This window comes from Macaca nemestrina, chromosome 5 (assembly GCF_043159975.1).
Source record: "Macaca nemestrina isolate mMacNem1 chromosome 5, mMacNem.hap1, whole genome shotgun sequence".
Lineage (NCBI taxonomy): Eukaryota > Metazoa > Chordata > Mammalia > Primates > Cercopithecidae > Macaca > Macaca nemestrina.
In genome coordinates this window covers 173,738,165-173,760,634 of record NC_092129.1, presented here as the reverse complement: position 1 = coordinate 173,760,634, position 22,470 = coordinate 173,738,165, and the positions used below count along the sequence as shown (strand labels likewise).

The window sequence follows — 22,470 nt, the reverse complement described above, 5'->3', positions numbered from 1 at the left end:
TCACAATACTGATAAAAATGTTGTCATCATCCTTTTGGCTTTTTTTTTTTTTTTTTTAAAGTATGGCTACAATCTGAACTGATGTAAGGGAAGGTGGTGACTCAGTCCCATGAAGCGCATATAATTTTTTTTATTTTTACTTTTTTTTTAGAAAAAAGTTTTAAATTTTTGTTGTTGCTGTTGTTGATTTGTTGTTTTGTTTAAAAAAAAAAAAGGGGGGGTTCACAAACTCGGCAGAACGTTTCTCTGCTGGCTTCACGGCCTGTTCTGTTCTCTTAGGCTCCACATGAGGGCACAGGGGTGTGGGAGCGGGTGGGGAAGTCGAGGCGGGCGCAGAGTCGGAGCGGCTACCCCACTGACAGTCGAGAGAGCAGTTCCGGAGACTCGGAGGGGGACCCAAGGGCAGCGGCGGCGGCGGCGGCGGCGGCAGCAGCAGCAGTAGCAGCAGCAGCAGGAAGGGTTGCTGATCCCGGAGCTGTCACCCGCCGGTGGGTGGGCGCGCGGGGACTGGTGAGGCGTGGGAGGGACAGGTCGGGAGAGGGCCTCACTTTCTGTGCTTCTCCTCTTTGTCACTGCTTTTGGCGTTGTTGTCCGTGTGGCTGTTGGGGTTGTTGCTGAGGTACATTTTGTCCATGGCCTTGAGGGCCTCGGTGAGATAGTTCTGCAGGGCCGTGACCGCGGCACACACCGCGGGGCTGCCGAAGCCGTGGGAGATGAGGTTGAAGTGGGTCAAGCAGCTCTGGATGCCGGGTTCCAGGATGGGGTTGGGCCGTGAGTTCCCCAGGGGAGATCGGTCCTGAGCCAGCAGGTCGGTGAACTCTTTGCATATCTGTCTGCGGCACAAGCGGAGCAGAGAGAGAGACATAAGGCTCCACTTTGGGCAGCACCAGCAGCCAAGAGAAAACCTCTCCCGGCAGCCCCCTCTGCCGGGATCCAGGCAGCACCTGACACGACCCAAGGCCCCAGAGACAGACAGGGTGGCCGCGTGTTGGGAGACCCAGCCGCCTTTCAGTGACCACGAAACCATCTCTCTTTATTTGACTGCAAGCCCTTCCTATCTTCACAAATGACTCTCTCTCTCTCTCTCCTCTCAGATATGTTAAACTTCTAGTCTCACCTTTCTCCCTCACACCAAACATCCAAGACATAGGAAACCACTGCAAACATTGGAAGAGAAAGAAAGAAGTCAGGCAGACCGGAAGTCAGAAACGGGAGCATCTTGCCAACATTATGCTGCAGCCATCGGCCTTCCTATTCAAAATGTCATAAAGACCCTCTTCCCTGCTCCTCTAGAGACCTCAGCAGCAGTTTGTAGAATGAAGTTCCCACTCATTCACCTTCAAATCAAATTCAGGTGAATTTGGATAGAAAGACAAAACTTTACTTGGGATTACTTTGCCTTTAAAAAACAATAACAAAAAAACAAAACAGGCCAACACAAAAAAACCCTGTTACTTGGAGATAATTCAAAGTAGTGTTTGGGAAGAAGAAACACATTTCAATTTCCCATTCCTCCTCTTTCCCCACATAGCTCAAAAAAATACTGCAGGGAAACTGTGAAGATGGGTGTGCTTAGGAAGCCTGGGGAAGAGGACAAAAGTTGAAATTTCACAGAGGTAGATGAGGCCTGAACTCAGGAAGTTCTGCCCCTGAATCTGGGAAGCAAGGGCTAGCTGGGGCCTTCCAGGGGCAGCAGCAGCCTGGCCTGGGGGGCTGGGGAGGGGGATGAATGAGGAGCCAGGGCTGGCTCCCTTCTCCAAGGCCAGCTGATGTCCCCAGGCCAGAAACAGGGTCCCACCCAAGGCCTCAGCTTCTGCCCTCTGCTTCCATGCCCTCCTGTGACATCAACTTTGATAATTAAGGGCTTCCAAACAAGCCTTTTAATTTCCAGAAAACATATCAAAACAGTCATTTTCTTTTCACACACCACCTGGAGAAGGCTATTCAGCCCAGGCACCGAAGGGAATATAACTTGGGCCATTTTGAAATCTATTTGACTTCTCGCCTGTGGGCTAAAACTTCTGTGGGGTGTGGGTCTGTGTGTGTGTGTGTGGGGCACTTTCGAGAAGGGGTTGTGAAAGGAAGGTAAGAAATGGAATAACGGATTAAGGTTGAAACTAGGACAGCTTCTGCCTTGCACATTTTACAGGCCACTGTTTAATCTTTGCCCTTGGAGAACATATTGATAGGAGACAAAAACTGATATAGGTAAGCCTGTTACACCTTTGAGGATTTGATTCTGGTCTTTCTGAAACAACATAGTTACAAATCCACCCTCAACTTCAATCAAACCCCTCCTACAAGCCACTCCCACACACGTTCATTTAAAAAAAAAAAAAAAAAAAAAAGAGAAAATGGGACAGATGAGAGGAAAAAGATGGGAGCACCCTAACAATTCCACCTGTATTTCTTCCTTAACATAGACCACGGTTTATAAGACAGTGTTATAACTGCAACAAAGCTGATTAACACCAAAGGAAAACAAGGGAGAAGGAAGAGCAAAAACGATTTTTGTTTCTCCTGACAACCAGACGCAGGGACCCTGCAGAGGTAAATGCCTTACTTTGTAGCCAGCAGCATGTTTTTTCTTGTCACTTGCTCATTGGGATCGGAATGTTGTCGGTTGAGAAATTCAGCTACTGCTTTGGCAGGAAATTCGGTTTCACACACATACCCAAAGTCCCTGGCTAGGTGGACAGCTTCTCCTGGCAAGAGGGGAGAGGAGGGAGCCAGTGTGAGAGAATGAAGAGTGGGGATCCCAACTTCCTCCCCACTACCAACTCCCTAATTCCCTTCACCCCAGATGTTGCAGGAAACACAAACTACTTGTTTTCTCATTTCAGGCATTTTAGTTCCTTCTCTATAGGATCTGGTGGATGCATTTATCAGGAAAAATGACCACTTCTAGAGGGCCAAGAAGACTTGAAAATGTAAATCCCATCCACCAACCTCCAGTCCCATCCCCCACCCTAAATGACATGTCTCCAAATTCTCTTTTAAAATGCTTATTGTATTCCAACTTCACACCTATCAATACATTCACAAATGATATTCATAATTACTCCTTGAGCTTTTCTGCAAGGGAACAGCTGAGGGGTTACATTTTAACTTGATCACATAAATTATCTGTTCATCCAAACCGATTAACCAAGAGGATTTGAGGGTCACTCCACTGAGTCTGTCTGTGTTGTTGATTTTCGAATCTTTGGTTTTAATTTCCTGAACCAGTTGGTTTTTACTGCAGGGCTTCCTGCCATTAGCTCCAGCTCCGGAAGAACGCATGCGCCAATTAGAGCATCAAAGCCCTCTCCGCAGAGCTTGTTTCCATAAAATGGAGCGGATCACAAACAATAACAGTTCTCCAGAAACTGCCTCCCTGCTACAGAACTCAACCCCCAAACCCAGAGGAACTCCACGCTACACCCTAAGCCACCACTACCATTTCCTTGGCTTATAATTCTTTTGGAGTATGAATAGTGGGTTCTCTATGGACTGTTAGGATTTTTAATGTAATGCTACTGTAGTTGAGTTTCTGGCACTGAACAATTGCTGATTTCCTAAAGTTATATTACTACCAATCTCTGACATCATCAACAAAAGGAATTCATAGGATTCTTCCTCAAATATACGGTTTTAAACATTTTAAAACATAATTTACAAAGCTAGAAAAATTGAATTATAATATATCTCCTCATATACAAGATGTGAATAAAATAAAATGACTTCTTTAAATATACATGCTAGTTTCTGGTGATTAAAGTAACTTTTTTTTCCCCTGTTACCATGAGACATTTACAATAGGACACAAAGAAAAACACAGGAGAGCTATAGATTCATTCCAGTACACCAAAACCTAGGCCAATCTTGTATCAGAAAAACTTAATCTAGAGGCAGCAGGAATGTGAGTGGCTTCTGGTGACAGTTATCTAGAGCAGGGAGTGAGGATAAGGGTTGGCTTTTTGTTTTGAGGCATTTGGAAGGGTGTGTGTGTGTTTAAGGCTGCCAGGAGAAACTTTTTGCAATGCTTATATTTCTTTTATCTTTCCATATCCACACAATCCAGAATCAAAAATTGCTCACTTTTCTTCTTCTCCAAGAGAAAAGCACAATTAAAGAGATAAAGGAGCATATATTTGGAAAACAAAAACCTGAAAGGGCACATAACCCTGAGCTTTCAGGATGGGCTTAAATCAGGACGCAGGTCAAAGATTCCCAAATTAATTCAGGAAGTAATGGTCACGCATTTCTCAAACGCAGATGTCAGAATAACTTAAGTGATTTACTGCTGAGCCCTTTAAAAGAGAGAGAAACTTGGAGAATATGCAGTTCTTAAACTTGTGCATTGTTTAGCTCGGAATTAGGCTGGGGAGGTGTAACTTTATGGTAGAGGAAAAGAAGGCAGAAGGATGAAGGTATAGGAGTATATGCAAATGTTTCTTTTTGCCATGAAAGAATTCCATTCACATCTGGCTATATTCTCTGCAAAGATGAAACTGCCCAACTGACACAAAATACAACCAAACATCTGGCCACTAAATATTATCCATTTTCCAAGGAAGTTCCTTCTAGTTAGCAAGTGGATTCGCTTACCCTCTACTAGTGATGTGAGCAGGGTAACGTTGGCAGCTTTACGTCTCCCTGCAGGCAGATTTAATCCTATTTTGTCCAGTTTTTCTCTTAAAGATCTTCCTCCATTTTTAGACTTCGCCCTGTTTCACAAATATATGCGAGAAAGGGATTTAGAAAACATTGGGTTGCTGTGCACCACATTAAAATCATTGTGAAAGCTTCCTAAAATGTGCTTTCAAAAACTGAGAAGCTTGGCCCCAAGACATTTAAAGGGGGAAACCTAGAAATAGTACAGAAAGTTCACAGGAGATCAACGCCTGTTAAACTGTAAAGCACCCCCTATGTTCAGTTCAGTTATTATTGCAACTCTTGTGGCAGGTTGGAAGGTCTGATTTCCCAACTCTCTAAAGAAGAACCACAAACAAACAAACACAGCCCCATCTCTAGGGTTTGAGGTATTCTTGAGTTCAACTGATTACTGTATATTTTCCCTGCTGTTACAATCACACAAATCCCAATGGGGTCTTTAAAACTGTCTTTGCAAGATACGCTGTTAGGTTGTTCCGAGTAACCAAAGTTATCATCACTCACGTTTCTTGCTCTGGCTCTAGCCCCAAAGGGAAATTCATTTTGCCAACTGTTTACGTGCCATGTCACCAGCCTAACTGGAAATGTCAAAGGCTGATATCAGCCCTTAAAAGTTTCACTGATTTCAGAGACAATGGAGGCAGTTCTAAACAGATGTCTAAATAGAATCCCATAATCAGAAAGTGGTTAAGATAAATTGTTTAAATAAAACAGCAAATTAATTAATTTCAGATTTTATTCCCTACTCAAGTGCTCTTTAATTGTGTGGATTAGATTATACTCCCCTAGGTAAACAGTCTCCAATATTGGGGATGGGGGAAGGGAAGGAAAAAGCAGAGGGCAAGGAAAAGATCTGTGTGAGTGAAAGATTACAAAGGGAAAGCAAAATGACTGTGCAGGAGGAAGAAAATACTAGAATGGCTGATGTTAAAACCTCCCAAAAAATGATCTTTATAGGCTTTGTGTGGAATATAGCCACTAGAACGGAACTGCGGGTCCATAAACAGATAGGTAAATGAATAACCGTCAAAACAATGAAGTTCTCAGTATTATTAAAGAAAGAGAAAGAAAAGAAACCTATTATCCGGGTAAGTTCAACACAAGCCCCACAATTCACAACGTGCTGTGGAATCCTAGGGGTAGGAAGCCCACAGCAGGGAGAAACCTGCCCTGAGGGAAGGTGCTTTACCTTGCTGACCCTTATAGAATCTTATCTACTAAATGGATCCCTCAGACCTCGCAGGGGTGAGGTAAGAATCCCTGGCCATGTATGTAACAGATGCATTCCTTGGTAGTGACTACACACAATGCACGTAAACATGCTCGCACGCAGCCTGGCACACATCAGGGCCCCAGTAAGATGGAATCATCATCATATGTAAACGCCTATAGTACGGGGGGTCGGGAGGTGAGAGCGAAAGGGGGGCATGGCGTGTGGACTCAAGAGGACACCATTCTCTTCCTTTAGTTAAAAACCATTCTATTAAAACCCTATCCAAGGCACGACCGGTTATCCTCGGAGACCCCACTCAGAGGGGTAAGGCAAAGCGAGGAGCCTGAGAGGAACTTTTCCTGGGCTTGCAAGGTGTGCGCGAAGAGGAAAAAAGGTGGCTGCACGGCGCCCCGCGGCTGCAGCGGCCGGGACTGAGCCCGCGGAGGAGCGAGCTGCGCTTGCGCAAGGAGGAGGGCGGGGCGGAGGACCCCGCGAGCGCGCGGCAGCGAACGAGGCGCGCACCAAAACACGCTCGCGAGAAGGCAGCGGAGAGCGCAGGCGCGCGCCGAACGCCCACCGCCCCCACCCCCGATCCCGCCCACTTGGCTCTACGCTCTTTTCTCCGCCCCTTTCCCTTTCCCGCGTAGGGAGGGCCGCGGCGCGAGGCCGGTTTGCGTCGCCGCCGCCGCCGCCGGCGGCGCAAGCGCAGTGGTTCCCCCGGCCGCAGGGCGGGGCGGGCGGGGCCGTGCCGGGCCTCACCTCCGGAGCACTCCGCCCAGCAGCGACGCATTGAGACACTCGGGTGGTGAGAGCCGCCGCTGTACTTCCGCCACCGTGACCTTGTACTTCGAGGTGGAGCTGAGGAGCGAGAGGCGACCCGGAACTGAACAGAAGACTTCGTTGGGGTTCACCACGCCGCCGAAGAGGTTGTCCTTGTTAATAGGGATGGCGGAGACTGCATTGCTGTTGGACTTGGACAGGGACACGGGGCCTGCGGAGACAGAGGGGAGGCCGCGTGTTGGGCGTCATGGATCACCCCCAAATCCTGCCCGACCCCGGCCTTCATCCCGGCCAAGGTCGGCTCCCAGGCTTTGGGCCACAGTCCCCGCTTTTCCGTCCGCCTCTGAAATTCTGTGGCTCTGCTACTTCCCTTCCTCGGCCTCGAGCCCCTCCCTGCCTCACGCGGCGGCCTGGAGGCGGCCCTGCCCTCCCCCAGCCAGCCTGGCCAGCGTTTCTGCCTTGACCCCTTTCCCCTTCGCCGTCAAAGGTGCTCTCTAGAGATGGGTGGTGAAATTGGTGAGCCCTGAGGCTCTGAGCATCCTAGCGGAGTGGGCCCCAGATGAGGTCCAGGAGCACGGGTTCAGGGTTCAGAGAGGGAGTTACATTTGCAAACCGAGAGCAAGTTACTTGTACTTCAGGGGTTTTGCTGGGTGAGGGGTTTAGTGTCGGGGAAAAACTGCTTCAAAGACCTATTATTAAAATCAGCCGAGAATTTAGATGGCTAAACGCTGTAAACGAGCGTTTTAATTGAGGCATCACGCTGGGAAGTGGTGGATTTTGTTGTCCACACCACACGTCCAGTCTTTTTGATAAATAGGCCCTTTCCTATGTTCAATTTTGAAAACGTCTCAGTTTTGGAGATCCATTCCAAGGCCCGTTTTGAACTGCGGAGTGGGGAGGGAAGAAGAGGCCTACAGTGGAATAATAGCAATGTGCCCTTTTGTTAAGTAAATATTAATAGCTCCTCTCTGCTAAAGCGCCTTTATGGGGAAAGTGGATAGGATACTTCCTAGTTAAAACCATAAGCTCTTTATTGTTGGACTACCATTGTTAGGAAAAAAATAGAAGACCTGCAGAAAGTATACTAATGCATTACGTTTCTCAGCATCAGTGTAATTCAGATGCATCCACAGTCATTTAAGTACAGTATGCATTGTATTTCAAAATTCCATTTGGAGACATAATGTGCACACAGTCTCATCAGTGTTCCGTATGCGTTCTTTAATGGGGATATGCTAGACGTATAGGGAGGTGGGGGGCTCTAGGTTTTGGATAGATCACTTGTGACATTAATAGCTCTGGGGAGGCTAATAGAGACAATAGGAGTTAAACGAACTCTTGAGAGATTACTAATAAAAGAGCCAATTATCATGTCGACTTGGAAAGAGCATCTCTTAAGATTTATCCCTTGCACATCTAATTTGACGTGACAAAGACTTCACAGATGCAAAAATGAAACTTTAAACTAGCTAACAATATACTGATTGGGGTTAGAAATGAGAACAGTTTTATATAGCATCGTCCTCTGGTGGTGCCTAGAATCCTGAAATGTAACATTGCCACCATAACCAAAAAAAAGCTGCTACCAAGAGTGAATAGCATTTAATTCAGTAAACTTTATTTCTACTCACTAAACACAGTACAAATTACAAATCCATTCAAATCACTTGACACTTTTCTAACAATTTCTGCTCTGAACAAGTATGGTAATAATCCTCACATCTTCAAGATACTAATTTTAACCAAAAGCTAAAATTTTGTTAACCTAATTCACAAAGTTCCAAGACCCTTAAACATCTAACAAGAAACTAAATTGAAGAACATGAATTTTTTTTCCCCTCTGCTAAAGAGTGCTTTTTATCATCTGTCCTTACATTAATGTTAAATTATTTGTACTATTTTAGCATTTTACACTTCTTAACCCTCATCCACGCAATGGATTAAACTATTAAACTGTTTCAAAATTGAAATGCCACTTCCAAATCAGTTCCACTACTGTACATTTTGTGTGTTTGTCCAAATATCATTAAACTAAATTAAATGGTTAAATCATGAGTCAGAACAAAGCTAGCCTGTTGGCATTACCAACATACTGAAAGCTGATTATTTAAGCATTGCTGTTCTGTGCCTATCTATTTGCTAATTCTGAGCCTTTAGGAAATCCTATTTGGAAAAAATAAACACAGCTCTGCAAGTTCTTTTAAATAGCACTCTGCCTGTAAGGACATGCTTGGAATGCAGAAGGAAATGGCTTACCTTTCTTAATTACAGTTTGATCTGGGATGTTAATACCCGGGTCTTCTACGTGCTGCAACAAAAGGATACACATGGATGTAAGTGTATAATCAAAACAAAAGGAAATGAATATTCCCTCCAAGATGGGAGGAGGGGAAGGTGCAGAATCAAAATTCCCCCTCCCGTATAATGACATTTATATGTAAACATCTCATCTTGGCTTATTGGAATTTGGGGCTTTGCAACTCAAGAGGTTTCACTGCACGCCCATGGCCAATTTCTCCTCCTCCAGCAAATGATCCATGTTTAAAAGGCGTGGAGATGAGGAATAAAACTTTCTTTGGAAATTAAATCAAGTGTTGGAGCACCTAATCATTCTCAAGTCAGTTCAACATTTAGAAATGTACCTAGCTTTAGATTGGCGCCTCAGCGGCTTCTGAATTGAGCAATTCCAGTGTTCAGGCAGCGAAAGCCAGGGAAACACAATAGAAATGACAGGGGCGGAAGTAACAGGAGAGTGTTGGAAAAGGTTTAGGTAGTATAATAAAGAGCAAACACACATACACACCTTTATGGAAAACTCCAAATAAATTTTTAGAAAGACTACTGCCTGAGCCTGGATGTGACAGGAATATGAAAATGATTAAAAACAAAAAACCTTTGAGCTTGCTTTCCTGTTGTCTAGCAGCAGGTTTGTTGGTGGTGTGGGGTGTTTTTCTTTTTCTTTTTTTTTTTTTTTTTACAGATGGATGGGTATACGTGTGTGTGCTGGAGTCAAAACGTGATTAGAAAGTAAAATGAAATCATGTTTTCTAATGCAGAAACTGACAGGCAATATAATGTCTGGCTGTGTTTACAAATTAGCACCAGGGCTGCTGAGATAGAAGATTTTGCAATCATTACCAAACACAGGCATTACCATTTAAAAAACTATTACTTCCTTCTCTAGTCTTTGTCCAACAATAATACTGATTCGAACATTTTCCATTCTGTCTTGGATTTATGCTCCTGTTAATTGTGCCTGATCGCAATGATTCCGGGTGGATGGTACTAAGTTGCTTTATTACAGGTTTTATTATACTCAATGCTCTCATTTGTAACTTGCCTAAAGTGCTTCTGGATTTAAGTATAATTAAATTGAGAAATGTTCAGAAATGACTACTGCTGCAGTTCTTGTGTTTTTAACTATATGGGGAAATATGATCCCTTTATGCATGCACCCTAAACCCATAAAGTAAATGTAGTGTGGCATAATACTTTTATTTGTGTTATTTCTAGACCTTGTCCATACAGGGAAGACTGTTAAGTTTAAAACCCCACTGAGATATTAATGATTAAATAATTTTCACCATCGATTTGATTTTCTTAAATATTTAGCAGTTATACTTACTAAAGGTTAACTGTTGCAGCAATGGGAAAAAATTGAAAACAACCTTTTTCTTGACCCAAATTCCTTTGAAAGAATTTTTTTCTTAAAAGATGGGGGAGGAAGAGGGAAGAACACCAACTGGGTTTCCTTGTTTTTATTTCGTCTTTTGGTTAATTTCTGGTACTGACCAATTTTGCCACAGTGAGTGAGTATACAGGTGTTAAGAATTCACCTTGAAATTTTTGCAAAGTAGAGCAATTCTAATTCACAGTAGTTCCAAAAGCTTGCAACATTATTTTGCAATTCAAATCTTTTCAAAGAAGCAAGGAAAAGATTCAGAGTGCTTTGGGAAAGGGAACTAAAACGATCATAACTCCCATTTCATGTTTAAATTGCTCTTATATAAATTAGTGCTCCTCTCACTTCCAAAACAATGCACTGTTAAGTATCAGTTCCTAAAAACATGTAAGTATGAACACACACATACAGACATACAGTGCTCACTAAACCTTATACTAGATCAAGTGCCTACTTTCCTGCCTTCCATGCAAGGGCTGCTAAACATAACCAACAAATTTCAGTGACTAACTGGGCCAAATGAGAGATGTAATAAATTTTCTATTTTCCTATGGAACTTAAATAATGTTTTAAATTCACCAAGCAAGCAGGTAAGTTCATCTGACCATTTTCCTTACAATCTAATGTAGTAATCATTAAACTGTCAACGGACATACTGCTGCAATATTTGATGCAGTAATTTGAAATAGCATTTTAGCAAAAATCACATCCAGATACATTTCCTCTCCAAAGAAAAGCAGCTTTAACAGAAGCCTTTACAGCTTTAATAAAATTATTGGCTTGCTCTAATTCCATTTCAGGAAGGTTGTGAGGAAACCATAAATATATAGAATTGAAGCAGAGGTACTGGTTTAAGTTTAATTCCATAAAGTATTTTCAAATTATCAATAGCCTGGTTTGCATTGTAAATAGTAAATGTGCTAATGCCATGCTTCTTTAGAAATTATTTTAAACTGCATTTATTGATAACTAAATTAGAACTCAATGTATTACCCAATAGTCTCAAAACATTTAATTTAATATGGGGTGTAGCAGGCTCTGATAGGCGTTGGGAACCCAGCTAATGATTTATGAGGTCACCACTTAGCACCCCTAGGAAGAGAAGAAGGCTGCATTTTAATGTCCCTCTGCTTGGATTTGCTACTTAGTTTTTCTTTAATCAGGATAGGGTGTACACATAACTTTCAGGTTTCACTTGTGCTTATAAAATCCGGTTAAAATGATCTTAGTATGTCTTTTACACTTCTTTTACATTTTGAGGACATTTAATGAGCTCTTTTGGTTGCATTTAACATCATTCCCAGGACAGGGAGAGATCTCCACGCCAGACTCAGCGGTGGAAGTAGATCTTTTAGCAATTGAGACAGTTTACTGTCGTCGAGAGGAAGATATTGTTAATGGTGACATTGGTCTGATTTATCTGTGTTGGTGGAAATGGTAATGCAGGCATTGTTTGAGGGAGCTCCAGGAACCATTGTTCTGGGGCAGAACTCGCAACTACTTTGTGTGGTTCCTCAAAACGTACCCCCCCCCGCCCCCGAATAAAATGTTTTTAAAAGGAAATATTGGGGAGTACCCGGGCCCACCGACTCTATGTTCCAGGTATCCTTTTTGGGGGTAGGCGAGAAGGGGGCTGTGTTCTCTCCCGCGCGGGTCGCGCGGCCTCTTACCGGGACCTCCTCGATGGCATGAGGTAAGGAGTGGATCGAGAGGTCTCCGAGTCCTGAGCTGAGCGCGTGTGGGCCGTGCAGGAGGTCCTCGTGCCGCCTGTAGTCCCTGCGAGGATCCAGGCCCGACAGCTGGTGAGGCAGCCCCCGGTGGGTGTGCAGGAGCCCTGACTCCTGGCTCTGCCTCTGACCGGGCCAGCCTGGGTGCTGCGGCTGCGGCTGGGCGTGCAGGGGGTTCAGGCTGTAGGGGTCGTTGACGTGGGAGTAAGGATCTTGCGACTGGGGGTAGATAGGCTGGTAGGGTGGGGGAAAGTAGGGGGGCTGGAAGTCGGCATTGGGGGTGTGGGACAGCGGCGGGGCGCTTGTGTAGGGAGATTGACCTACAGTGCCCAGCTGGGGCAACCGTGCCGTCCCGTTGCTGGTGCCGTCGTGACGGTCCTAGAAGAGAGCGAGAGGAAAGGTAAAGAACAAGGAATCAGGCGTCGAGCTACAATTATCCACACAAAATCCACTTGACAAGCCTGCGTGGGAAATCCCCCGTTCCCGTTGGCTGGCCGCCGGGAAAAAATCAGCTCTAAGTTCTTTTCAGGAAATACCCTCAAGTGAAACAGACCCTCCAACAACGCAGAGGAACTGTATATGTAGAGGCACAAGAGACTATTCAGGCGTTTCTTTCAAAGAGGGGAAGAGATAGAAAAGGGTCTCCTGGAACACAGCCCATTACACTGCAGCGTGAAACCTCTCTTAAGCAAAATTAAAATTCCTCCTAAATACTAAACAGCAGAAGCGGCCTTTTCTTTTCCCCCTATTTGAACCTGTCTGCCACTGCGTTATTGTTTATTATCTTGTATTTATTTGGAGAGAAAAAATCATAAACGTTCAAAGACTATTACCGTTTCATAACTATTTAAATAGAAACATATTTCGCAGAGGGGCTGTAACGAAAACACACGTTTAAATTACCAGCTTAAAGAAGGTTTTAACTGCAGGATCGGGGTCTGTCTTTTCCGCTTCCTCAGTTAGGAGCCTTTCTCTCGACAGAGTCGATTTATGGTTTGGATAGGGAAAGGGGGAGGTCAAGTCAAGGTTTAAAATAGAAAGATTCAGCCTTATTGGGTTTAAAAGAGAGAGGTGCACCCCGGGGCGGAGGCCCCCCGCCCCTTCCACCTCAGCCCCAAAGGGCAGAAGAAACGCCTGACTGTAGGTTTCTCTATTGCAATTCGCTTGCAAAACAAGCGAACAGAGTTGATTCCAGGGACGGCGAACCCTCGGCGGTTCAGCCGCAGGCCCCGAGGGTAAGGGGCACACCGGGCTGCACTTTTCCTGCAGACAGATTAAGCATCAAATGTTGAGAACATCTCGGGAACAAGTGAAGACGCAAGGAAATCAAGATGAACGTGGGGAAAAACACGCCTTGGGAAGCAGCGGCGAGGTAGGTCTGCGTGCTCGGAGAGGTCGAGCGGGGACTGGGGTAGGAGGTAATGCATTCGATTTAGGGATGAAAAAGAACGAGAGAAAGGCGGAAGGTGGGGTGGGGGATGCAAATGGAGGGGGTGTCCTGAAGGAAAGCTGGGCGTGAAACCCGAGGTTTCGGGCAGCTCCACGGCACCAGGTTTCCAGAATCGAATTCCTAAAGAAACAGGAACGGGGTGGGGGTGGGACTCACCATAGCTGAAAAACTGTGAACTAACATCTGCGAAGAGTCTGGGGTAACGAGTCAGGGTGGAAAAAAACAAGCAAGCCTGGAGCGCCCGGCTGCCCCGCCGCCCGAGCGCGCCCCACACAAAAGGCGCCGAGAGCCCCGCGCGACCCAGGACTCCAGTCACGGCGCCGACGCTCCCCGGAGCGCGGGAGCCCGGCTCGGATCCATCCGAACTTGAACCACCGATTCGCGCGGCGCCTTCAGCTGGTCGAACCCACGGTCTCTATCCTGCCGCGACTGGTTATGATTCAAAGTTCTTTAAAAATGAAAAACCCCAAAAAAGGAAAAAGGAAAAAGTATGTGTAAGTGTGTGGGTGCGTGCGTGTTCCTTAATCCGTGTCTCCCCCTCTTTTCTTAGCGGCGGCTTCGCTTGAGCTTCTAATAACCGCGCTGGGCAGCGTTCCTGGAGCCTCCTAATAGCAGATATTCATGACTATTAATATTACACGAATACTTAATAAGGGAAGAATGCCTGGAAATCGAGCGTGAAGCGGAGAGGCAACTCGCGCCGGAGCCGGCTCTCAATGCAGTCCATTGACGGGAGTCTCAGTGTAGCAAATCGGAGTGGGGAGAGGGAGCGCGAGAGACAAAAAGCGGGCGAGAGAGGGAGCGGGCGAGCGCGCGGGGGGCCGCGGCGCGGCGTCTGGCGAATCACAGGGAAGGGGCAACATTTTAAAAGGTTGCAAGGCATGCAAAAGTGAAAGAGAAAGAGGCAGAGGGAGACCGAAGGAGAGAGCGCAGAGAGGGAGAATGTGTCTGCGTGCGTGTGTGAGAAAGAAAGTGTGGGCGAGGGAGAGGAGCCCGGGGTGGGGAGAGGGGAGGGAGGGAAGGAGGGAGAGCCCGAGAGGAGGAAGGGAGGAAAAGAGGGAGGGAGGGAGGAAGGGAGAGGGGGAGGGAGAGGGGGAGGGAGGGAGGGGGAGGGGGCCCAGCCAGAGCGCACGGAGGGGGAGGCCGCGGGGGAGGGGGAAGGGGAGAGGAAGCGAGCGAGGACAATCAGACCTAAAAGGCTGGGGCAGACCTCGGGATGCAGCGGGGGTCGTGCGTAGCGGGCAGGAGCTGCTGGGGACCGCGTCCGGGCGCTCGTGGGGCTCTCGGCGCCGCAGGCGCTTCCCGGCCCTGTCTGGCCTCGGGCTCCGCCGCTTCGCAGCCGAGTCTGGGACTCGGGACTCAGCTGCCCGCTGCTGCGCGGCTCCTCCATGACCCCGCGCCCCGCCCGGGACCGGCCCTCTCGCGCACTGGCCCTCTTCTCGGCTTCCTCTTGAGCTTTCCTCGGACAGGGGCACCGTGCGCTCCCGGGCCACCGTCGCTCTGCCTTCGGCTCTCTGGGGCCGGGGATTCCGGATCGGAAGCCGGGATGCGGGCCGGGGCGCGCACAGACGCTAGGCGGCCCAGCCCGGGTGCCGCTGGCACGGGCTCGCGGCTCCCGGCAAAAACCCGTCCGACTGGCTGGGCCACTCCCGCCTGACGCCCCCCCAGATGACACGACTAGCTCTCCAGGCGTGCTGCCTTTGCCAGTCTACCCGCCAGGTTGTTAGAACAGGCGGCACCTCGTCTTCTGCGTGTCCCTGCAGAGCCCCGGCACAATCAGACTGCCCCAAGCCAACTCCGAAACCCGAAATCCCCGCTCCGGCGCTTGTCCGCCGCCGCCAAAGTTGTGGAAACAGCTTTGACTTTATTCTCCTCTCTCTCTCCTTTCTTATCTTTTTTGCCTCGCTTACACACGCATTCACATTTGCCCCCACAGGATCCCTCTATGGGTGCAAGTTCATCCCCCACCTAGCCACCCACCCCACCCAGTCGGCGCCTAGAGTCGCTCGGAGGTTCGGACCCCGCCCGCCGAGAGCGCCCACACCTGGAGCTGGGTTTCGGCCTCTGCGAAAGTGAAATGCCCGAGCCTCCAGCCAAAGCCCAGACCAGTACAGTATGAACTGTCCTATGAGACTGAGGGGCTCAGTTTCATTCCTCCCTGCCCGCAAAGCTCGCCCCCAGCCTCGAAAACAAAGCTACTGGTCTGACGCGGGGTCCCTGCGCCCCTCCCCCAGCGCGACAGGACCCACCAGAGAAGAACCGGCACCCGTGGGATGTCACCCCGTCCCCATCTACCGGGATGGGGGGCCTGAAAGGAGAAAGATTTAAAATAGTCTTCAGAAAGAAAAGGGAGGAGGGAGCGGGTGACACATCGTTCACATAAACCCAATTTCTGGTTTCCAGTGAAGTCAGGATCTCCGCCCCTGCGCCTGCACACCTCCTGCCTAACATTCTCAGCTCCAAATGCCAAAAACTAAGGGGGGAAAAAAAAACAGCAAAAGTTGGGACTGCCACCTATTTATTTAGGGAATCTCCAGTCCTACACACCCCAACCCCGCTCTCGGACTCATTGCTCATTTCAGTGATGGTTGTGACCGTTCCCAGCGCCTCCTGCGGGTGGACCGGTAGCGCTAGGGTCTCCCTTGCTGCCTCAAGAAGGCGAGCTCAGGGGACTCTAGGTTTTAAAATGGGTTCCAAAGCGGCGCGCTCTGTCGGCCCAGCGGGCTCGCGGCACCAGAGGTGGTCCGCAGCCGCGCAAGGATTCCCACGGTCGTTCTGGGCTGGTGCAGAAGCTGGTGCTCCAGTACCCAGCGGCCAGCAGGCTCGGCGAGGCACATCTCCCCACCCCACCCCCACACACCCCCGTGGAGTGCGTCGATCCACGGGGAGAAGCTTAGAGGGAGAAGCTACTTAGAACTTCTTGAACCACAGAGGATCTGGAGCGAGCCCCGTAGCTGGAAAGAGTGGTCTTAAGTTGAACCCGCTTACAGTAGGATGCAGCCCAGATCACAGCGAAGTGTGGGGGCCCGTCTCTAAAGCCGAGAAGGGAACCGCTTTAGAAAGTGGCGTGGGGGGAAGAAAGAAAGAATGAATGAATGAATAGAAAGAAGAAGGAATATTAAAGATCGGAGAGGAAGTTGAAGAGAAGAGTTTTCTCTTTCCTTTCTGTTCCTGGTGACTTGGGCCCTCAGAATCTCGATGAGGATAACACGAGGAGTGCACAGGCAAGTGCCCAGTGGCCAGCAATTGCTTCAAAAGCCCATGTTCTTCTCTTCGCCCCACTCTTAGGCACAGCCAAAATTGGTCAGAAAGGGGAGTAAAGTGGGACACGGGCTTCAAAGTAGGGAAACCAAAGAAGGGAGCATCCACGTCCTCCCTCTCCAGCTTCTCCCCCGCGTTCTTCGGGCGAATCCGAGGGGCGGGCGCTGCGCTGGGGAAAGTTTGTCCCACCCGCGTTTCGCAGCTGGTTGCAAGGAGAGGAGGAGGAGAGGGAGGGTCGAGCTCGGAGCCTGTGGGCGCAGGGATGATCGAGCCGGCGTCGCGCTTACCTCGCAGTCCTCGTACTTGATATTATCTGTCAATTTCCAAAGCATTTTCATGGATCGGCGTGAACGGATATGCCCCTCTCCGTCTCGCACGCAAGTGGAGCTACTCTCTGGGTAAGCGCAAAGTGCTGGCTGCCGGCGGTGAGCGCAGGAGGAGGAGGAGGAGGGAGAAGAGGTGGAGGAGGAGAAGGAGGAGGGCGAGGAGGAGGGCAAGGAGGAGGAGGAGGAGGGCGAGGAGGAAGAGGAGGGCGAGGAGGAGGAGGGCGAGGAGAAGGGCGAGGAGGAGGAGAGAAGGGAAAGAGCTCCCGTGTGCGCTCGGAGATCTCCCTCTAATGGTAGAAACTTTTCCCTTTTCCAGCTCTTTACCAACAGCCTAATCGCCTCATTAGCATATCAACAATAGTCCAATTGCTCGCCAGTACCACAATCTGCCGCCGGCCGCTCCGACAAAGGTATAAAGGCCTCTCTACGCCGCGAACTTGCTTCTAGAACGCACTCTAGCCTGCGAACTGATAAAACCTTCCTTGAGCTCCGCCGCGAGCCCCTGTCCCAGCACCACCTCTCTTACCCCAATTCCGCCACATTCCCCTTCCTTTCTCTCTCCGCTTCCTTTTCTCCAGAGATGCCTTCTGCAAAGCCCGGCACTGCTCAAAGTCCAAGCCGCCACGCCTGGGGCCCGGCTTCTAGCACTTCTCCCTTAACCCTACTACCACGATCCGAGCTGCCCTTTTGGCCCCGTGCAATTTTATTAGAAATCATTATCCCTTTCGCAATTAAACATAACCACCAAACCAAGACCGGCGAAGTCACTCCAAAATTTTTGCCCAACAAGGGATCGCCTCCGCTTGCGGCAGCCACCCCCTCGGGCCGCAGCGCCTTGGGAGTTTTATTGGCTTTGAGCTTTCCCCCAGGTCGGAGATTCTGCCAAGCGACTCCGGTGGCTCTACTGGGGTTTGCAATCCCTTAATTGCGGCGTGTAAAATAAAAGTTGTACCCTGAAGAGGTTACTTGACAGCTTCGGGGGTTAAACAATTTTCCTTCCGTTTGTGTGAAGCTAGGGCCAACTGACAGTTCAACTTGGTGTTCAGGCTAAGGTTTCCTAGGTGCGACTTGGACACGAATACAGAACTATGGAACTGCACACCCGCTTCTGAAGTTGAGCCGAAATACAGACATGTGTGTGCCTGCAAGTCTAGATACCGTCTCATGCATGCATCAAAATAAATCACCGGGAACCGACTCTTAGCTGTGTTAATCTGCTCTAGTTTTCCCAAGATTCCCCTTTTTAATTAAAGCAGGGAGAGTTCCTTCATGATTTGGTGATGCTACTAACGCAGGCGTGCTCGCGAGGCAGAGCCCGGCTGCCGCGCAACCTGGAGGCCTGGGAGCCACCTCCTCGTCCAGATTGGTCAGTCCGGGCTTTTGGACTCCTCACAGGAGCCTGCTGGCTCCTCCGGGGCTTTTATCCCTTTCGTTTTTGGGATTTTTTTTAAGTAAGAAAAAAGAAAAGAAAAGGACCTAATGTGACACTATGAAATACAGAGTAATTAATTTTCCTGGCTGAGCTTCCTCGTTTGTCCTCCAAAAGAAAGTTACCTCTGTCTTTTCTCTCTGCTGTATGTGCAAACTCCTTAACTACACTAGGTCCCAACTCAGAGTTGCTCCAGTAAGGACCTTTGATTCATCTGGGCTTGTTTCTCGAAAACCTCCAGGCCTCCCAGGTTTCCACCGGGCGTCCCTAAAAGGGGATGGGAACTGTGGCAGATGAGAGCATTTCCACACAGGTGGAAGGCAGGCAGGAGCTGGGAGAACTCCCCATTCCACCCAAAGCTGCAGAAGGGGAATTCTCCCTCCAAACACCCCAGCGAACTCCCCAAACCTAGCAGAGTAGGCAGAAGGCTCCAAAAAGCTAAGGAGAAGCCAGAGCTGGCAAGGGGCCTCAGAGCCCCCAGGGAGCCCTCCCCATGCTCTGGGCGCTCCCTAGCCCCACCTGAACTGAGCACAATCCCTCGGCTGAACCGGACTGGAGGCCTGGCGCCGCCCTCCGTCCAGAAAATGGTCGACTTTCAAGGGCTAGACCCTACAGGGCGGTCCCAGCCTGTCGCCAGTGCAGTGGTTTGAAGTCAGGATCTGGGCTGCCAGGGGCACCGACACCCTCCCAGCAGCAGCCACAGCCTGAGCAGGCCAAATCCTAGGCCTGAGAGCATGGGTTTTTACACTCCGTTGACGTCGCCGCGATGTTCGTAAGGGAACTCCAAGTTTCGCTTTCTTGCCCTCTGCGGGCTTGGGAAGGCCGCACTCCATCCTCTGCAACCCCATTTCAACCCCCTTCCCACGTCCCCGCTGCCCTGCGCAGGACAGATCTCCGGCTCCGCACCCTCCCGGGCTGCTAAACTGTTGTTGTATTCCCGCTGAGGACGCCATTGAGGTGCAGATTGGGACCTGCCGACTCTGGACTGCCGCCCCCGGTGTAGACGCTGATGAAAGGCCGGGGCGAGCGCCAGGGTCGCCTCTGGAGCCAGCCGAGCTGCATTTGTGCCAGCGTCATTACCACGCTAAGTCGCTTCATTGCATGTCAATGCTCCGGCAGGGCCAGAACCCCGGGACAGCAGCGCCAGGCCTGGGGTTGGGCGTCGGAGATCCAGGCCTGATGTGAGGGCCATAAAAAGGGCGTCGGGGGGGAACAGGGAGTATTTGTGTGAGAGACAGAGTCACAAAGAGAAAGAGACAGTGAGAGGCCAGAATGACTCTATTTTCTCCGATTGCCAATGCCCAGTGGGAGCCGGGAGCCCAACAGGCCCAGCCCAGCAGATTCGGCCCCTCCGGGCCCCAAATTCGCTCGCCCCACCCGAGATCCAGGCCTCCAGCCACTTGCCTAACTGAGCCCGCAGGAGCCAGGCCCGCGGCTCCCTCCTTCCTCCTCCTGCGGCAGTCTCGCGGCTTTCAAACCTTAGTGGAACCCACAGAAGGCCCAGTCCCAGGTCAAAGCTACTCAACAGGCACCTTCTCACTGCCTAGGAGTTCTCCAGCGAAATTCAGTGGAATTTGAGGAGAAAACCCTAAGACTGCTACGAAAGGACTCCCCCAGTCTTCAGCCTCCAAATAAGAGAGTTAGGGCCTTCAGCCCACAGGGGCAGGGAGGGAGAGGTGTGGATTCCCGGATTTGCGTCCTTAAACCACAGGTTCGTCTAACCTCGCGGATGAAATACCATTTAGTGAGGATTAACTAGGGGGAAGAATATAAAAGAGTTCACTCTTGATAAAAGTAATAAATACAAGGGAAAAAAGTACAGAACGCAAAAGGCCTTTCTTTCTCCAACTCCAGGTAGCTTAGTGAAGACTGCACTTCTCAGAACTTTACTTTTAATGGCCTAAATCTGAAACAAGAGAAGGAACTCGACCAGGAGTAGCAAGGCCTCAGATTTTTTTTTAGGAGGGGGGGAAGTTCAGGGCATTAGATTCGAATTGTCCCCCCCAGGCTTTTGGGCACACAGAATCTCACCCTAACCAGGCCTCTTGGTTGGGGCGAAAACAGGGCCTCGCTGCTCTGATGATGAAATCGGTGACAGGCAGAGCCTTTTACCGCCACCAACCTGGCCAGAGCCGAGCTGTTTCCCGAAGGGAAAATGTCTGGAAGTTGGAAGAAGAGCGCGGGACAAATGCTTCCTTGGCCGGGATCGGAATCCCGGGCCCAGGAAGGACAGGAGCCAAACCTTGGACCCCTTGGGGTGCTCGCGGCCTAGCAGGGCCAAGTTCCGCAGGCATTGGTTTTGGCAAATTCGCGACCCCCCTGCCTCCTCACCCACCATTCACACACTCCGTCATCTGTAGCCGAGGCGGCAAAAACCCATTTCAGGAAGTGGAGAGAGTTGGTAGCTAAACTTCGAGCAAACTTTTTATCTCCCAAAGAAACATGTTGCCTCCGTGACCCAGTCATCCGGCCCCCTTTCCATTCTTCATACATTCTACATCTCCCGACACCTGGGGGCACCAAGAGAGGCAGGTGCACCAGAACCTGTCCAACAGTCCACGCTGGGGTCTAGGGTGAGGCCGCAGGCGCAGGGGGCTGGAAACCTTCACCGCCGTGCACCGCAACCCCAGGCCTGCGTCCTCCCCGCTTCCGAAATAGTCATCCTCCCAAGTTCCTGCTCGAGGTGGGAGGGGGTGGGGGAAACGGCCACAGCACAAACCACAAGTGACCCACCAGGCCACCTGTGGAGCGTGCGCCGGACCTTCCCCGGCGCCGGGCCCCGCGGGCGGCGCGCTTTGCCCCCAGCACCGCAGCCGCTGCCTGCGCTCGTTTTTCCTGTCTTCGCTGTCTCCTGGGAGCTCTCCTGGGCGCTGCCACGCGCGCCTCACCTACGACTCCCGTGCCCTGGGCCACGGCGCTTCCTTTCCTCCTCCCCACTCCGGCCCCCTCCCCTACTCCACCTCCGCCCACCTCAGCCCCAGCCAAGGCAAACCCCCCGTACCTGCCAGTCCCCCATTTTGGCAAGTATGGACATCGCGGCTCGGCGCTCCTGGCGACTGGTCCCCGCCGGGCATGGGCTGGAGGGCTCGGCCGGGCCCGCTCCCTGGAATCGCTTAGGCAAATCCTCCTTTTTTACCTGCTCACCAACATCTCACCTGGTCATAAAGAGCTGGGTTGCTACCTGCCGACGCATGCGCGCTGGCCCAGGAATTCACTCCGCCAGCTGCAGTCCCAGCGCCTCACGGAGCTGACCTGGGAAGTGATGGATTTATAGCCGCGGCAATCTTGCCATCAGCTCCAGCTTTTCCCAACAGCCCCAACCCGCTTTCCCGGTCAGTCCCTGGCCCGGGAACCGAAGCGGACTGACTGCTGGATGTGCTGGGTGCGATGCGAGTGTGAGTGTGTTTTCGCACTCCAGTGGTGGGGGCATCGACAAGCTCGACCCCTGGCTCCCCTCCCCTCGGAACTTTCGAGTTGGGGGAGTCTCCACTCCCGGGTGGGGGTCGGGGGTTGGGGAAGGGCTACACCGGTGGAAGCGTCCAGACCCGATGATCCCCGCGGACCTGGACACAGTGGGGATGGGTCGCTGTCCCCGCCTCCCCACCCGCCCACGAGGTGCAGGGCACGACTGGCCTTAGCGGATCCTACTCTGCCACCCCCGGGGCCACTTCAGCGTTAGATTCCACATGAAACTGTTGCTCAATAGGTGAAGACGTTCATGATTCTGTGTCACTTCTGGCTTCTAGGTTTAGTCTCCTCCCATCGTAGAGAGAGAGAGAAACTACACATACACACACTCACACACTCTCTTACACACTCACACTGAGCACTTCTGTACAAAGGTCCACCCTCTTCTTCCCACTTTCACAGTTCCCTTCCCCTCTCCCTCTTTTCCATTTAGAACTATTTAAAGGAAGAATGGGGGCGTTGGTGGCTCTGGGATGGG

At 50.1% G+C, this 22,470-nt stretch overlaps 1 protein-coding gene and 1 long non-coding RNA gene across 4 annotated transcripts; one reads left to right on the top strand and one right to left on the bottom strand.

The window, feature by feature from the left end:
* Positions 1-204: 204 nt before the first annotated feature.
* Positions 205-21,767, bottom strand: LOC105487412 (transcription factor AP-2 alpha). 3 transcript variants are annotated; one of them, XM_011750866.3, is made up of 7 exons: positions 21,526-21,767; positions 12,002-12,436; positions 8,906-8,957; positions 6,629-6,860; positions 4,591-4,709; positions 2,564-2,705; positions 205-833 (listed from the first exon to the last, which is right to left on the bottom strand). In XM_011750866.3, the coding sequence occupies exons 1-7, from the start codon at positions 21,556-21,558 to the stop codon at positions 545-547; spliced, it is 1,302 nt and encodes a 433-aa protein (XP_011749168.1). In that variant the 5' UTR covers positions 21,559-21,767; the 3' UTR covers positions 205-544. The 3 variants fall into 3 exon arrangements, with proteins under 3 accessions (XP_011749168.1, XP_011749167.1, XP_011749169.1); XM_011750865.3 differs by lacking the exon at positions 21,526-21,767 and adding an exon at positions 17,057-17,310; XM_011750867.3 differs by lacking the exon at positions 21,526-21,767 and adding an exon at positions 13,665-14,063.
* LOC105487411 (uncharacterized) lies at positions 15,374-18,502 on the top strand. Its single transcript, XR_011624039.1, has 3 exons — positions 15,374-17,167; positions 17,412-17,505; positions 18,142-18,502. It is a non-coding gene; the product is annotated as an uncharacterized lncRNA (long non-coding RNA).
* Positions 21,768-22,470: the final 703 nt, after the last annotated feature.